This window comes from Canis lupus, chromosome 4 (genome assembly GCF_003254725.2).
Source record: "Canis lupus dingo isolate Sandy chromosome 4, ASM325472v2, whole genome shotgun sequence".
In the NCBI taxonomy this organism is placed as follows: domain Eukaryota; kingdom Metazoa; phylum Chordata; class Mammalia; order Carnivora; family Canidae; genus Canis; species Canis lupus.
In genome coordinates, this window is record NC_064246.1 from 71,682,575 (window position 1) to 71,700,832 (window position 18,258).

The 18,258-nt window shown below is 35.9% G+C and overlaps 1 protein-coding gene and 1 pseudogene across 4 annotated transcripts in view; one reads left to right on the top strand and one right to left on the bottom strand.

Moving 5' to 3' along the window:
- Nucleotides 1–18,258, bottom strand: part of WDR70 (WD repeat domain 70) — a 310,102-nt gene that overhangs the window by 219,014 nt on the left and 72,830 nt on the right. For all 4 annotated transcript variants that reach the window (XM_049109320.1, XM_049109319.1, XM_025436429.3 and 1 more), the window contains one exon: nucleotides 17,216–17,349. In XM_049109320.1, coding sequence (XP_048965277.1) covers nucleotides 17,216–17,349 — 134 coding nt within the window. The remainder of the gene's footprint in view (nucleotides 1–17,215; nucleotides 17,350–18,258) is intronic.
- On the top strand, nucleotides 10,974–11,444 carry LOC118354386 (UBA-like domain-containing protein 2; annotated as a pseudogene).

Sequence of the window (18,258 nt, forward strand, 5' to 3'; positions counted from 1 at the left end):
TACTCTGTTTTTTATTAGCCAATCCCTCATTTCTCCAATCCTCTTTTAGTAATTCTTTTTAATAAACTTTCCCTTTTTTCAAATTGCTGTTTCTCTCTACTTATCTCTACCCTGATTGATATACTAAATTTCAAGTGATCAATAGAAACTGAGAAAATTATTGGCAGCTTAGTCCAATTTGTTTATACATACATTCATACACAAATGTGTATATATACACATATAGACACATTTCTATATATGTGTATATATAAAGTAGATCAGATTTTTGATAATTAGATAGTTCAGACTGCTAAACTACCAAAGTAGTTCACCTGATATATCTTTGTTAACAGTGCTCTTATTTTGGAGAAGTCAATTTTCTTCACTAACCATAAAAGATCTAGTACTATAAGAGATCACTTTGTTTTTTTCTGGTGAATCACTTTTATTTCTCTTTGGAAATAACTATCTAAAGAACAGCAAAATTTAAGAAGACAAGATAGTAAAAACAGTCAGTGGCTCCATTTCTCTGGCTATGTGCTCTACGAAATTGCTCTATTTACATTTGGAGGGAAATACAAAATCTCAACAATTCCACACTAATAGTCACCTTACTTTAGCTGTATAGGCAAACTCGTTGTTTTCCCTCTGTGTCACTGTTTTTCATGTGCTCTCTTTGTCAACATTAAAATGAAAAGTTAAGCATCAAGCTCACCATTCCTGTCCCACTTCGCTCTTAATTCTGCTAGCTACAGAGTTAAAAGGACAGGATTAAGAGTCATTAGACACAGTACTAAGGAGAATTAAAGGGCTTCTTCAAGGGGTATAACATCTGCTCCTCAAATTCCTGCCTAAACAACTAAGATTCCGATCAAAGAGAAAAGAGGGAAAGCCAATCTGACAGTAAACTGGAGTCATGAGGAAGTGAATGTTCTCTCAGGGAGTAACTCTGACACCAGAGGAAGGCTTAGTGACATTGCACAATTCTTTCTGTGAAGTTATTCATGGGGCAAGTGGGAGTATATGAGTGTAAGTGGAGGGGAATGGGAAGGTGAAGATTGAGGATCCTTTTAAGTAGTTTTTGCTAGGCTAGCAAAACAAGCTGGGACATGCAAGACAGATAAACACAGCTGTTTGGGGCTGTCACTTGGGGCTCAGGAGCCAACGTGTCCTGATGTAGTGAAAAGTGCACCGGAATGTGAGTCAGGAGGCCAGGGATCTAAGTCTTCGCCCCGCTGCTAAGTAGCTGTGTGATGATGAACAGGCCCTTCAGCTTCACTAGGCTCAGTCTCCCCATCTTTGGAAAATTGTGACTAGTGGTCCTAAGACAGAGTTCATGTAACTGTATAACTTTGCTGAGTCCTACTTTCTTCCACTAAAAAAACTAGAGAAATAATACTTACAGGCTTGGGATGAGGACTAAAAATAATATACATAAAGACAACTGACACAGTAAGTGAAATGAGTAGTTGCTATCATTATTACTTCTTTATTTCCAAGATCTCTTTAAGATTATTTGACAGGGAAAAAAAAAGATTATTTGACAGGTATAAAATCTTGGTAGCCAACTATAATGAATACACTCAAATGGAATATGTTGAGTAATTCAAATTCATTACAAGTCAAGTTAGTAAGTTTATCATGTTTTAATTATCTACTAACCAAAATACTCATGAGAAACATCCTTACATCCTTTCTAATTTTCTGGATCCACTCAAAAAACTCAAGTCCCGTGTCAAATGTGACTACTACATTACATTCTGAGAAATGAAAGGTAATAATAATTACTGCTTTTCTGGACCCACTCAAAAAACTCAAGTCCTGTGTCAAATGTGACTACTACATTCTGAAAAATGAAAGGTAGTAATAATTACAGAAAATATAGTTTCAGATTTGCATGCCACCTTCCAGATATGCTATGGATATTATCTAGTTCTAGAAAGAGGGCAAGAAGGCAAGAGGCCTGAAATAGAACCATCAAAGTTTTCTGTATGGGAATATCAGAAAATACTAATTTATTCCATGCCAAAATAAGTCATTAGCTACTTCAATATTTTAGCTTTAAATGTATGAATAGATTTCCAGTGCAAAATTAAGAATATATCACTTATCAGCTTAAACAAACCAAAGGTTAGCAAGCTAATAATAACTTTACAAAATACTGTATCTATCAAACAAAATTGAAGCCAGAGAAAATTCTATTCAGGACTATATATACATAATTTTACTAAAGCTAATCTATACCTCTTCCCTTCCATTAAAATGCATATTCTTGTTTAGAAATGTGATAAAATTACCCTATCACTCAATCAAGTATAGATTAATAGCTTCATGACATTATACGATTTCACAGTCAAGTTCCATGTTATATAGGATAGTCAATCCAAAAGGCAAGAAATGAAAAAACCTGTACAGTATATATTCATGTCTTCTGAGGATAACAGGAATGTGACCAAAAACAGCCAACCAATGAGCATGACTCACAAAACCTAAGTCTTTGTTCTGAGTTTCCTTTATGATAATGCTGATGCTAAAAATAACTCAAGTCTTAATTCTAGTAGTGGAATAACAGGAGCTCAGGATTTTACAATGAATAAAACATGTTGAAGGAGCACATATGAGAAGGACCTACTTTATTAGAGAGCCTCTCTGGAAAAGAAATAGTGGAGGTCTAAGCATAAGGAGCTACATGTTTGTGAGTAGGGAAGAGAATTCTAAGCAGAAAACAAAGTACATACCGTGTAAGAATCTCTCAGCCATTCTGCTAGAGCATAATAAGAAAAGGGAAGAAATAGGCAGTGGCCAGATCACAAGAAACATTATAAATCATGGCAAGGCATTTGGGTTTTAGTCAAAATGCATCAGGAAGGTGTTACAGGGATTTACCATGAATAGTGGGGAAAACCATAAAGAGACTGATGCAAAATTCTAAGTGAGATTTAAGCCTGAAGTAAACCCTAAGGGAGGGATTGTAAAGAAACTGTAGAGGCAGGAGGAATAAGGAGCATGGTACCTATGGAATATAGGTACAATGCATGAAAGTGCTTTTTTCTCCAAATCTTGCATCAGAATTCACACTTTACATCTTTTTTCTTTTTTTTTTTTTTTTAATTTATGATAGTCACAGGGAGAGAGAGAGAGAGAGAGAGAGAGAGGCAGAGACACAGGCAGAGGGAGAAGCAGGCTCCATGCACCGGGAGCCCGATGTGGGATTCGATCCCGGGTCTCCAGGATCGCGCCCTGGGCCAAAGGCAGGCACCAAACCGCTGCGCCACCCAGGGATCCCCACACTTTACATCTTGATAGATATTATCAAACTGTTCTGTAGAAAAAAAAGTTTAGTAAATGATATCCCATCTTTGCCTTCTCCCCATATTGGATAGCATGAATCTCTTTCTCCTTTGCCAATCTTAAAAAATCCCAAGTAGTACCTCATTGGCATTTTAATTTTTCCTTCTTTTATCATTAGTAAAGTCAAGTATCCACTTTCACATTTATTGGCCAGTTATATTTATTCTGCTGTTACCTGTTAATTCATTTCCTTTGACCAGCTTTAATTTATAGATATCCCTTGCCTTACTGATTTGCAGAAACTATGTATTATGGATAGCAGCCCATTACTTTCAATAGGTATTCCAACTTTTATTTTTAGTTTATAATTTGTCTTTAAATTTTCTTTATTATGTCTTTTGTTTTCCTAAGCATAAAATATCCTTTTAACTATAACAGTAATTATACTGTTTGTCATGTCATGGAAAAGTAGAAAGTGAAAGTTCTTCTCTTCCCCCACAGAGTACACCATACACAAGATATAACCTCCTAAATTTTTCCCTAGTAACTGAAATGTAAACATGTAAGTTATATATTACAAAGGGGAATTTTTTTAAATATGTTTTTTATTTAATAAACATTTAAATGTGTCTTTCCATCTAAAAAAACTTTCAAGAACACGTGGTTTAGAGCAGAAAACAGGCAAGGACAGAAAACAATATGTAAAAATACATTAAGGCTGCTTTTCAAAAGACACTATTATGAAAATAAAAAGCAAGCTTCAGACTGAGAGGAAATTTTTATGATACACAAATCTTACAAAGAACTTTATAAACCAACCTGAGAAGAACAACTCAATTTTTCAAACGGGCAAAAGATTTGGACAGCTCACTAGAGAAGACATATATAATGAAAGACATAAAAAGATGTTCAACATCACATTAATCATGGAAATTCAAATTAAAACCATTTACATATCACTACATACCCAAAACGATGGCTAAATTTTAAAGTATTGATACCACCAAGTACACCTAAGGATGTAAAATAATTAAAACTCATACCTTGCAGCTTAGAAAGCAAAATGGTACAGACACTTCAGAAAAGCTTGGCAATTTCTTATAAAGTTAATATTCACATAGCATATAAGCCAACAATTCACTCCAAATTCACTCTATTTGTCAAGGAAATTAAAACATTTATCAAAAAAAAGACCTGTACAGAAATATTTACAGTAGTTTCATTCAAATATCTAAAACCCGGAAGCAACCCAAATGTCTAACTAATGATCAGATAAACAACCTGTAGTGTATTCATATGAGGAATACTACACAGCAATGAAAAGGATAAAATCTACAGAGAGAGGCAGCAACAAAATCAGATCATTGTCAGGAAAAGAGACTAACCACAAAGTGACTGGAGGGAACTTTGGGGATAATGAAATGTTCTTTATCTTGACTGTGGTGCTGGTAGTATGATTGTATGCATTTCTCAGAACTCCTAGAACTACAATTGAAAAGAATAAATTTTACTGTAAATAAATTATGGCTGAATAACTATGACTTAAAAGTTCATTAAAACCAATGAGGAACTGAATTATAGTAAGAACTTAGTAAAGTAGGTTGGTTTAAGGGATTTTCACAGATGGGGGGGTGGAAAGGTGGGGGAGACAGAGATAAAGAGTCTGAAAGAAGAAAAGGCAAATGGAAAAGAGAAACAGAGAATCAAAACTGGATAGTCAGTACTCTTAAAGAACGGAGAACAGCAGAGAAAATAGCCTAAACAACTATCCAAACAGAGGTACAATCCAATTTTATGTTACTAATGAAAACTTAGTAATAGGAAATAATACTTGAAAGGTAGGAGGGATATCAACCTGTGAGAATCTGTACCCTCAGAATTTTAATCTGTACTAAAATTCTTTCACATTAAATTACTAAGATAATAAGAACTGATATCACTGAATGCTGCTTAACCAAGTGCCCAACACTGGGCTGCATTGGAGTATTATCACACCCGAAGAAATGGATAGTTAAATCTATTTTGTAGGCTAGGAAACCAACAAAGTGATAAAATAACATGCCTACTCACACAGCAAATGAACCGACCAAGACAGAATTCAAATTCAGACTTACATGACCCAGAATCCACACTGTTACCCATCACACACTCCATGGTAATATTTAATTAATAAATTGAATTTTACATAAATCAGTCTGCTACAGAAAAAGAAAGCAAGGAAAACACTTAAATGGAAGCCTGGGAAAGTAGTGAGGTTTCCCCCTCACTCCATTAAAATTGACAGTTATGACACAAGCTCAGCTGAATTAGCAGAGAAGATGGTGTATAATGCCCAATGGCTAGAGCACTGATTCATACATTCTAATTTCTAGTAACAGAAATTTTTTAATTTCTGAATCTAGGGTTAATCTAGGAAGGGAAAAGTACTAGAAAAAAAGCATTATTTTTCTTTGACTCTGAATTATTTAACCAAAGGAATGAACACATATATGCCAAGAAATGCAAACACCATTTCCAAAAGTGGAAATCATAGCTCAATGGCAATCAATTTTAATACACAATGAATAGAAATCATAAAATGCAATAAAACTCATTAGCCAGTTACCTTAAGAATACATGCTGTTGTTTTGGGGGGTTTTTTTGTTTTGTTTTGTTTTGTTTTGTTTCAAGATTTTTTTATGTATGTATTCATGGGGGGGTGGGGGCGGGGCAGAGACACAGGCAGAGGGAGAAGCAAGCTCCATGCAGGGAGCCTGACGTGGGACTCGATCCCAGGTCTCCAGGATCAGGCCCTGAGCTGAAGGCGGCACTAAACCACTGAGCCACCCGGGCTGCCCTATTTTCGTTTTTTAAAAGAGGTAAACAGGGCAGCCCCGGAGCTCAGCGGTTTAGCGCTGCCTTTAGCCCGGGGTGTGATCCTGGAGACCTGGGATTGAGTCCCACGTCAGGCTCCCTGCATGGAGTCTGCTTCTCCCTCTGCCTGTGTCTCTGCCTCTCTCTCTTTGTGTGTGTCTCTCATGAATAAATAGAATTAAATCTTTAAAAAAAAAAAAAAAAGAGGTAAACAGATCAGCCTAAAGCCTGATGTTCAATGCATTACCAACAGTGCAGAGCTATAGATTTCAAAAGCTGCCTGTTCCTATTTACCCTTAACTGATAGGGTTTAAGCCAAAGAGTTTAGGTCTTCCAGGAAAAGAAATCTTTATCCTTCCTCTCTTTATGAAAGGTAGGTACACTTGGTGAAAATAGTCTTTTACTCTATACAACAAGAAACTTTAAAAAAAAAATATGAGAGAGAGAGAGAGAGTGGCCCACAAGCAGGAGGATCAGAGGGAGAGAGGTAGAGATTCCCAACTCAAGGCTCAATCTCACGACCCTGAGCTGAGATCATGTCCTGAGTCAAAACTAAGACTCAGAAACTTAACTGACTGTACCACCCAGGCGCCCCTACAAGAAACTCTTTAAGAAAAATATGAGAATATTCTACTATTTACAACTTATTTAGCAAAAAATAACTTCCCATTATCTTCCTGGCACTATTCCACATACTGGAATACAAGTAAACAATGTGAAAAACAGATTGTGTGATAGTGCTAACTACTGTAAAGGAAATAAATCAGAGCAATGAACAGAGTAATGGCAATGGAGAGAAGCTACTTTGTGATGGGATGCTCAGGAAAGAGCTCTTTTGAGGAGCTGACATTTAAGTTGAGACACAGTACAAGAGTTCACTGATGTTTAGTTAACAAGATAAAATTCACAAATTATGTAACTTGATGACAGTTACAGAAGGCAGCAGAAACCCAGGAAATTAAGTTTAAAAAAATCCTTAAAAATCATATAATTTTACAAAGCAAATATCAAAGAGAAAAGGAAAATATATTCAGGTACATACTGTTTATCAGAGAATATTAATTGTGCTTTTTTCCCACCTACCTTTTCACCACCTATTAAAGCTTTCTATTGACATACATAGCCTCATCTGATCTTCATACAGACCAGGTCAACAACCTTGCTCCAGTTAGTAAACCACAAGAAGTCTTATCCATGCTTAGGACTATCCTGACATATGAGAATGATTGTAATTTTATCAACCTAATATTACAACTAAAGGCATTTTACTTTCCAGCTTTTTCCTTTTTACTGGTGATATCCAAGATTAGTTACAAATAAATAAAAGCTTGCTATATGCAAGTCTGAAGGAGGATAGATGGATGTGATAGTCTACCTTGTATCTCAAGCAGAGCCCAATTAAAGATGCTACTGATCAGTGATGTCCATGGGGGAAAAAGTCATATATGGGTTTATGGTTACTCTAAAATTTGCAAAATCTAGCAGCTTAGAAACATATTAATATATATAATAAAGTCATAAAGCAAGTTTAACAATTCACTAATAAGTATAAGAAGTTCAAATATATGTTGTCATTAACTTGAATTCAATTAATGAACTCGTATCAAATAAAGAGACACAATCACATGAATACTGAAATTTATGTAACTCTGCTTCCTTACACATCAACTCTTACACAGATCATGGGTCCAGGTTTGCGAGGGGAATCTCTGTCCATCTTCATTCTTTTTCAAACTAATTGATAATGCACACAGAGAAAGTACAGATGCCTAAATAAATCACTAATCTATCATGCAATTATGTGAAATGAACTATTATGCTGCACAAATATCAGCTGTAAAGTAATAAAAAACTTTCCCTGAAAGCCAAAACATTATTACTTGAGTTATATCACACAGGCAGTGAATACAGTATTGACATATGTAAGGCTTACAAATAAAGGAATTAAGGAAATACACACACCCTTGACCCTTTCTAATAGCACTTATTCTAAATGGTTTCAATTCCTTCCGTGCTTTTGTATAACGCAATGATTAATGGTACATGCTCCACAGTTAGAATGTCTGCATTCAAATCCTCGGTCTATCACTTTCTGTGACCTTAGGCTAATTAATTAATCTCTGTAACCCCCCATTTCCACATCTGTAAGATAGGGATAATAAATGTACCTATGACTCACGGCAGTTATGAGAATTAACTGATATAAAGAAGTCAGCCAGACTCCGTAAACTATTATGCAAACAGAAGATATCTTCTTTGTTCTTTAACAAAATAAAAATATTTATTCCTGGATTAAATAAGTAATATATACACCTGTTAGTTAACACTCAAAAGATTTAAACTGTACAAGTAACAACACATTTCCCTCCCATCTTGGTCTCCCAGATAACCAGTTTTTCCCTATAGACAACCAGTGTTATTTCCAGAAATATTTTATACATATATAAGCAAACAGTACATATTTTTCCAAGCTTTAAAAAAAACTATATACTATTCTTTAAATATATATATATACACACACACACACACACACACACATATACTCTACTGTGCTTTTTAAACTCTACATACTTTGAGGGTTGTTCCACAATTGAACCTTTTTTCAATGTCTTAGGTCAGTATTTTTCAAATGTGAGTAATAACACCTTCCTTTTGATGGGAGAATAGATTAGAGATCATTTTGTGATGACAAATCATTTTTATCATTTAACTGCATATAAACATGTGACAAGTGTCCCTATCCTTACAAGTCTTATAAAACTGTAAATTCACAATGAATTTTAAAACTAAACACTAACCTGTCCACACCCACAGGAATGACTATCATCAAAAAGAGAGTAACATGATGGTGATGATATAGAAACACTGGAATCCTTATATACTGCTAGTACAAATATAAATGGTGCAGTCACTCTGGAGAACAGTTTGTCAGGTTACTAATATATTAAACATAAATTTACCATATGATATATCAATTCCCAATCTAGGTACTATCAACCTAAGAAAGAAAATGGAAACATATGCTCATTCCAAGACTTGTACACAAATGTTCATAGCAGCATTATTCATAATAACCAAAATGTGGAAATAACACAAATGTGCCCACCAACTGGTAAATGGACAAAAAAAAATGCCATGTGTATAAATACATATATAAATACAAAATGGAATACTATTTGATCATAAAAAAGGAACATGGGGCAGCCCAGGTGGCTCAGCAGTTTAGTGCTGTCTTCAGCCCAGGGCCTGATCCTGGAGACCCGGGGTCAAGTCCCACGTCAGGCTCCCTGCATGGAGCTTGCTTCTCCCTCCGCCTGTGTCTCTGCCTCTCTCCCTCTCTCTCTCTCTCTCTCTCTCTCTCTCTCATGAATAAATAAATAAAATCTTTAAAAAAAAAAGGGGGGGGAACAAAGTACAGATATGTCCCACAACATAGATGAACCTCAAAAACATGCTAAGAGGCCAGATACGAGAGACCATATATTGTATGATTCCATTTATATGAAATGTCCAGAAAAACCAAATCAATAGAGATAGAAGATAGATCAGCAGCTGCCTAAGGCTGGAGGTGGAAATGAAGAGTGACCACAAATGGGCAAGAGACTTTATTTTAGGGTGATGGAAATCAGACTGTGGTACTACTGGATGCACAACTCTGTAAGTTTACTAACAATTATTGAATTGCACACCTATAATAAATTTTATGATATATAATTATACCTCAAAAAAAGTGATTTTTAAGTAAATATCAAAACAAAAGTTCCAATAGAATTCAAATTAATTTTAAGATGTTTGCTAAAACAATATCATACAGAATGAAACAACCTCTTTATTGTGGAACAAATTAATTACATCCCCCTACCCAAGTCCTCTAACCTACCTTCAGATCAGCTAGTTAATGAATATTTATTGCCTGCTTATAGCACATGCCTATTTTACTGTGTTCCAGTGATGACTCAATTTTCCCATCAATTGTCTCTTTTATAACTACTGTGAAAAAATTTGTTCATACATCACTTCATGACAAAACAAACCTTCACTTGGTACCAGAGCATTTATGTATGATGTATGTCTCCATTCCTTTTTCATTAGGCCATGGCAACTATAAGTGAAAATAGCACATAAGCCCAAATAATTTTAAAAACACAGGTAAACAGATAGAGGCACTAGGGGTGAGCCAAAGATAATCAAAACAAAAGAACAAAAATTTTAAATTAATGAAAGAAATTCATGAGCTCCTAAATAAAAGTATGCCCATAAAACTCAATTTGAGAAATCTGTAATGTGCAATCTCAGATGTTACTAAAGCAGACCAGTTCTGCTATGTGCCCACTCACACAATGGCTTTGGGAAGATGATCTCTAATACATGATCAAAAACAACTCTGTCTTCAATTATGAATCTTTGGTGAATTTCTGAAATGGAAATTTATTTTAACATTTATAAATCAAGTAAGAATAATAATTTTAAAGAAACAATGAAAAAACAATTCAATCACATGAAAAGGTTGAACATTTAAGACAAATGATTAACAAATTGTTGAAAACCCTATCATGTGATAGAAAAATCTTGAGGGGGTCTTGAGATAGAGCCTTGTATTGGGCTCTGTTCTCTTGACCAGTAAGTCTTTTCTCAAAAACATGTCCTATCTTTGATTTTAAGTATAAAACAATCAAAGACATTACATAAATATTCTATAACATTAAATTTAAATTAGAGCAGGTGTGGCAGGACAGTCCTGGGTGGGTGGTGGGCAGTGAGGGTCTGCAGCAGGCTGTTGCTGTTGGCTAGCACAAGCCACAGGCTTCCCACATCATCCAGCCAGGATCACGTGCATGCCCAGAGCCATGTTGGTGAACATGGACCAGCTATGGCACCAGGTCATGATCAACCAGTTCATGCTGGCCGTGGGTTGCACTGCCAACCAGGCAAACAGCTGCTGCAGGTGGTGCACTGGCAGCGGAGCTCGCCCTCAGTGATTTTTCTAAGAAACCACCATTCCCAACAGCCACCATCGCCACCAGATCACGTGTACCCCCAGCAACCCACCTGCCATACATACCACCCAACTTGCCTGATCCACTGGCCATGTTCTCCAAGCGTCATGCCTCTGAGGGCTTTCAGAGCAGCAACAGCCCCATGACAGCTGTGACCTGCTCCCCTCCTGCAAACTTCAGCCCCTTCTGCGCCTGGTCCCCATCCAGCCACCAAGCCACTTGGATCCCACCCACCTCCATCACCCACAGCCAACTTGGTCCCCAGGAACACAGTAGAGGGGCATCTGGCAGAAAGCCATGGCTGCAACAGATGGCCAGTAATAAGACTGGTTAGTACATACGCTGGGCTGGAGCTAGGGGTTAGTCCAGGTCGTGGGGACACAGGAGGGCGAAAGTGAGGGGTGTGGGGGGTTTCCTGAAGTTCATTCACCCTGGATGATTTTATAAAAGAATTTGAGGGAGGTGAGGGGACAATAAACTTCCTGAGGCACCTGGGTCCTTCAGGAGTTTCTCTTCAGGTAAGTTTTTCTCTTTTTAATATATAACTATGATATATATTACTATATAAATATAACTAATGTAATGTGAGAACCAGCCAGCGGACTGAGGTTTTGGGGTCAGTAAGAAAGACCCAAAGAATCCTCCCTTGGGCTAGCATCTCTTCCTTCATCCCCAGTCCCATGATAGGTGCTTGGAAGCCAGGTGATGTGATCTTGCAGTCATGAGGTATCTGCTAACTGACTCCCTCAAAGATCATGCCTTCTGGAATCAGAAAAGGATCCATTCCAAAGAGATCTACAGCAGGGGCTCCCAGAAGCACTCACCAGCTGAAGGTGTCGAGGCCTCCTTATTAACACAAGCTCCCCATGCCCTGACTTATTGGCTGGTTCCTCAGTGGCCTTGCAGTTCCTTGCCTCTCCTGGTATCACCAGCTTCCAGCTACATGTGTGGGGCTTGTGTAGAACTAAAGAGCTGGCTTGGGTCACAGACTCCAGCTCTACCTAGCAGGGGCCCTGATTCTCCATAGCCACGCTGCCTCTCCCACTATTTGTCCCACTTGAGTGGATGACAGAGTGGAGAGCTTGCCTTTAGATTTAATTCCAAATCAATAATCTCACCAATAATCTCATCAATAATTTCTCAGTGTGAAATTTTAATTTAAAAAGTTAAAAGAGACTTTAAAAAAAATGGAGTAGAGATACAGCTTAACCATTCTGCAACTGTTTTATACACATACTTCAGTTAAACAAAGAAATGATGTTTGGTGAAAATCAGGGTTTTCACTGTTAGAAAGTGAAGGTTTCTAAGGAAGAGGAAGGCTAGAATGAACCAACAGACACTGGATTAGAGTCAGAGACATGGATATGAACTCCTGACTCCTAGGAGCAACAAGCACTCCAAGAACCAACATCCTGTTCTCAGATACCATTCTCCTAGCAAATATGACTGATTCTGGGACTGGGGCAGGGACAATACAAGATGAGTCTGGAGCATTTAAGAGTACCAAAATGGGGCAGCCCCAGTGGCTCAGCGGTTTAGCGCCACCTACAGCTCAGGGAGTGATCCTGGAGACCCAGGATCGAGTCCCACATCGGGCTCCCTGCATGGAGCCTGCTTCTCCCTCTGCCTGTGTCTCTGCCTCTCTCTCTCCTCTCTGTGTATTCTCATGAATAAATAAATAAAATCTTTAAAAAAAAAAAAAAGTACCAAAATGTAAAAAGTACTCAAAAAAAAAAAAAAAAAAGAATCCTATCAAAGAAAGGATTGCATGGGCCAAACTGCAAGAGCTATCAATGGCTACAAAATAAATAACATTATATTGGCTTATAACCCAAGATATAAAATAAATATCAAGGAGTAAAGACTGGTAGAAATAACTGGTTAAACATATAAATAAATGGGGAATGGGGATCCCTGGGTGGCTCAGCAGTTTAGTGCCTGCCTTCGGTCCAGGGTGTGATCCTGGAGTCCCGGGATCAAGTCCCACATCGGGCTCCTTGTGTGGAGCCTGCTTCTCCCTCTGCCTGTGTCCCTCTCTCAGTCTGTGTCTCTCATGAATAAATAAATAAAATATTTTAAAAATAAATAAATAAATAAATAAATAAGCAAGCAAGCAAGCAGGTAAGTAAGTAAGTAAATGGGGAAGAAGAGACAATTCTTCCTCAAAGAATTCCAAGTAGTTTATGTAAATACTACCCCTCCAGGAGGTGGAGCTTAGATTTTCTACTTCCCAAATGTGAGCAGCACTTACTTACTTCTTTACTAAAGAACAGCAAATGGAAATTCACCTCTGTGATATTCATCCCCAAGATCCAGAGTCCCAGTCTAACCATAAGAAAAACATCATAAAAAAAAAAAAAAAAAATCAAGAAACATTCTAGAAAATACCTAACTGTACCACCTCAAAACTGTCAGAATCAGGAAAAACAAGAAAGACTGAGAAGCCATCATAAACCAGAGAAGACTAAACAGACATGAATACTAAATGTATGGTGTCTTGGAAGGCATATTAGTGGAAGGAACAGTCAAATGCAAATACAGTTTGGAGTTTGGTTCATAGTAATGTACCAATGTTGGTTTACTTGTCATAAATGTACCATAATAATATAAAATGCTAATAATAGAGGAAACTGAGTGAGGGGTATACCTGAACTCTGGATGATCATTGCAGCTTTTCTGTAAATTATAAAATATTCTAAAGTTAAAGTTCACTAAAATTTTTAAATGGAAATATCAAATGACCTTGTCACTTATACACACACACATCTGTATTTTCTACTTCTTTTCACTGAAAAGGTCAAGAAGAATGATACCCCACTATTAATGAGCAGGTATAATATTCAAATTTGGCCTCTAAGCACCACTCTCACTTAAAAAAAAAAAGATCTCCATAGGGAAATGCTGATTCTAGGACCTGGAAAAGAATGTACCAGGAAGCTTACATCATGTTATGCCAGGAAAATAAGTAAGCTTTTAAAGTCTAATGAGTTCATGCCAAAACTACATAGCAATCAAGGACTCCCCTGGCCAAATGTGGGACAATTTAAACATCAAAAAGAATAATGACTACAACTGACTGGAACACATGAAAATTTTAAAGTCATAAATCCTGCCACTCAAAAAGGAAAAAGAGAAAAACATCACCACCAATAACAGCAACAACTCATTTATCACTACCAACCCCTGAACTAAAAATGGGTAGTTAAATAACCAAGTATTTATACTGCCTTCTAACAGCAGAACTGTATTTTAGTGTAACCAAATAACACAAGTTAATATGGAAAAGTTCTCTTAGAAGAACATCAACAAATAAATGTAGATGAAATAATGGAATTCAGAAAATCACCAACTCACAACCCTCAATGAGAGAACTGAGTCAGGTATGAATAATCAATGGGTGCAAAACATTAAGTGACGCAATGGTAAGAATCTAGATATTTCCATGCTGCCAACTATCTCCCCACAAAGCTCTTACTTATCTCAAGTATATAACATAATATTAACTTTACAATGGAGGAATCAGATGTCACCAACTTAATCCAGGGATCAATCTTAATTGCTAGTCACAAATAGCAACAAGTAGACAATACATGCACTTGATGTTATACAGTAGAGATTATGATCAAGCCTTTGGATCTTCTACAGGAAATACTTGAGACAAAGAAATAAGTTAAATGATACAATAAAGAAGCAATTACAAAAAAATTCAGGGAGGAAGAATCTTATGAAGTACAACAGACCATTTAATAAAGTATTATGAGAAAGACAATGGTTTGAAAGGAAACCTTGTTCTAGATTAAAAGATATGTAAGAGAGGTACACAATAAATGTGACATTACTTTATTAGATCTATGTTTGACAAACCAGCATTAAAATACATTTTGAGAGCCAACTGGGGAAATTTAAATATAAAATGATCATTAGAAATATTAAGAAGTTCTAAATAAATCTGTTAGAATAACTGGAGCTCTATTTATATAGGAAAATGTCTATATTTATTTCAAAGTGAAAGTTATGCATTTCTTTACTTTTAAATATTTCAAAAATAACAAAAATGAGATGAAGCAAATACAGAAAAATGTAGCTATTAAATCTAGGTAAAAGGGTAGAGGGCTATTACAGTAATCCATTTTTCTCTACGCTTGAAATTTTTCACAGGCAAAAGTGAATTACAGATGGATGTATATATAAATATAAAATACACATTAAGTAAAAAAAATACCTATTGTCATAAAAAGAATCACATTACTAGGAAGTTAGGGGCAAATGACAGCAAAGTTAAACAGTTCTCATGATTTAAAATAGTAACATTCACTATACTATAATGTTTATTGTACTAGAGTTTATATTAATCTTGTACAGACTGTCAAGAATTCTGTTTATTCCCATCTACCCTTTGATAGCTCACTATTAGATAAAGAATACAATTTAATTATAGAAGAGAAAATAAGCTTATTCTTGGGTTTTTCTGCATTTTCAACTACCTCAGTGTAGCAAATGACAAGTTTAGTAATAGAACACTGCCTTGAGACTCATGGGACATGATTCTATTCAGAGCTAATCATTAATAGACTACTGAATAATCCTGAACAAGTGAGTTTGTAGTCGTAAAAGTAGTTTGTGGTCGTAAAAGTAGAAGGGGAATACAATCCTTATATGAATCGAGAGAGTATCGCATGGGAATAAAATATATAATATTGTACTTTAAGTATATTTTTTAAAAGTCGTCATACTAACTCAAGATATCAAGTTATAATTTTAGACAATAAGAGTTTTAATTAAATATAGTCGTCATTGGAGACACTCCATTTTTAAAAGTTTTTTTTCCTTTCCAACTGATCAGAAATCTGCTTAAGAATTAAGAATTAGGACTTCAAAATTTACAAATCATTATGATTTGTACAAAACTGATCAGGGCCATGTTTAGTATAACTTTTAGGTTATTTTGCTAGATAACTGCAGCTGCCAGAGAAACTGAGGTCTTAGAACCAATTCTGAGTTACATACAGACATTGGTTATCTACGCAGTTATGAGCAAGTAAGCAAAAACAATTCACATATATTCCGCAGGATTAAGAAAAATCTCAGCTCTCTAGCCTTTCAGACACTCCAACCACCACTTTCATGAAAGGTTCACTAAAAGCAAACACCCAATAGCCCAGAAACAGGAACTTTATCCATACAGTTGACAGAATCCAGAGTTTCCAGGTAGACACAAGGTTTAGCAAAAACCATCATCCTTAAGAGTTCAAGTTAAAGGTAAACTAGATTCTTTTTTTTTTTAAGATTTTATTTATTTATTCATGACAGAGAGAGAGGGAGAGAGGGAGGGACGGAGGGAGGCAGAGACACAGGGAGAGAAGCAAGCTCTATGCAGAGAGCCTGACGTGGGACTCGATCCCGGGTCTCCAGAATCACACCCCAGGCTGAAGGCGGCACCAGAACGCTGGGCCACTGGGGCTGCCCGGTAAACTAGATTCTTAAGCCCCACTCATATAAAAGTAGAAAACGGGGTCTAAGTAATTTCAGCTAATTCACATATGGTGAATATGTACAGTTAGTCAATAAGAACTCATTTACAATATACATTATACAAGTTAACAAGGTATCAGTTTCACCCGTAAAAATCTATTTTTGATATCCAATATACTAAAAGACCAGATATAGTCAAAAACAGAAGTAAGAGGGTGGCTTGTGGTAGCAACATGTAAAGCCCTTTCCGATATCATGCTAGCTGACCATACCTGCACAGTGCAGCACTGACTAACACCTGGTTATTGGCTTAACATACATCATACACACATATATAACATTACATGGTATTTACTGGAGTATTAAACTAGGCAAGGTAATAATCTCTAAATACAAATATTTTTTACAAAACAACAAAAGATTGAAAACATCTTTAAAATTTAGGTTAATAAACCTGAAGGAAAGAAATTTAAGGTACATTTTTCTTTTATCCAAATAATGAAGGTGTAACACATAGTCATATAAACAGTGTATTTTGGTACAAAGCATCACAAATGAAATTCAAATGATAACAGTACTCCATCTTCAAATATGAAGGTATTAAGTTGTGCAACACATACCATTCACAGGGCTGAAGAGATCGAAATGCCTTAAAAGAAGCATCCATTCCAGCAAAATCCCAAAATTTAACATCATAGTCATACCCTCCAGTCACCAAACGGGCACCTGAGGGATCCAAACCCAAAGCAGAAACCTGGTTTAAAAAAAAAAAAAGAAAAGAAAGAAAAGAAAAAATTTAACTGGAGAAAAGCTACTTATGGTCTAATTAACCTCCATTTCTTTTCTCTAACCCTACCACCTATATTATAGGCATTGGAAGTACAGCTCACCAGCTGTTTTTACTTCTAAAAAGTAGGACTGAATAGTATATCCTCTATTATTTGACTTATTAGGACTACTGTTTCTAAAAACAACAACAAAAAAGTACTGTTTCTTTTGAAATAAAGAAAAATATTTTAATCTAATTGCCAGCTTCATCCCAATTTATCTATCAAACTTCAAAAATAATTCAGCTTTTTCAATAAACAATTCTGAGGAAACCTTTTGAGATGTTTTAACTACCACTAACAGAAGACCACATAAATCTAAAATTACCAAAATGAAAAAATGCAAAAGGGAATGTTAAGAAATCCACTTAATGAAGTAGGACAAAGTAGAAATTATTTTATGTGGCTAAATAACTCATATAATTACCTTAAACAATTACTCTAAAAGCTGAACTTATAAGTGACTGACTATATTATAATACCACTTTTATATTGGTTCTATAAAATATCTGCCTTCCCTGTGAATTTTCCTAGATCCAATGCACACGTGAATACCCAATTGGTAACTCACTATTCTTAAGCAGGAAGTCCCTGGATTGACTGCCCTCTCAGAAGGAAAAAAATGCATTAGAAATAATGTGATTATCACACACTCGAGATACTAAAAGGATCAAAGTTTTATATAAAGGAAGCAACTATAAATCAGTTCTCCTAACAGACAGACTTAAAATGTTATTAAATGTAATAGAATTACTGAGTTAACACCAGATATTTACAAAATAATTTTACACATTCCAGTCACTACCTGCAAACACTGATTTCGGAATATAAGGAAA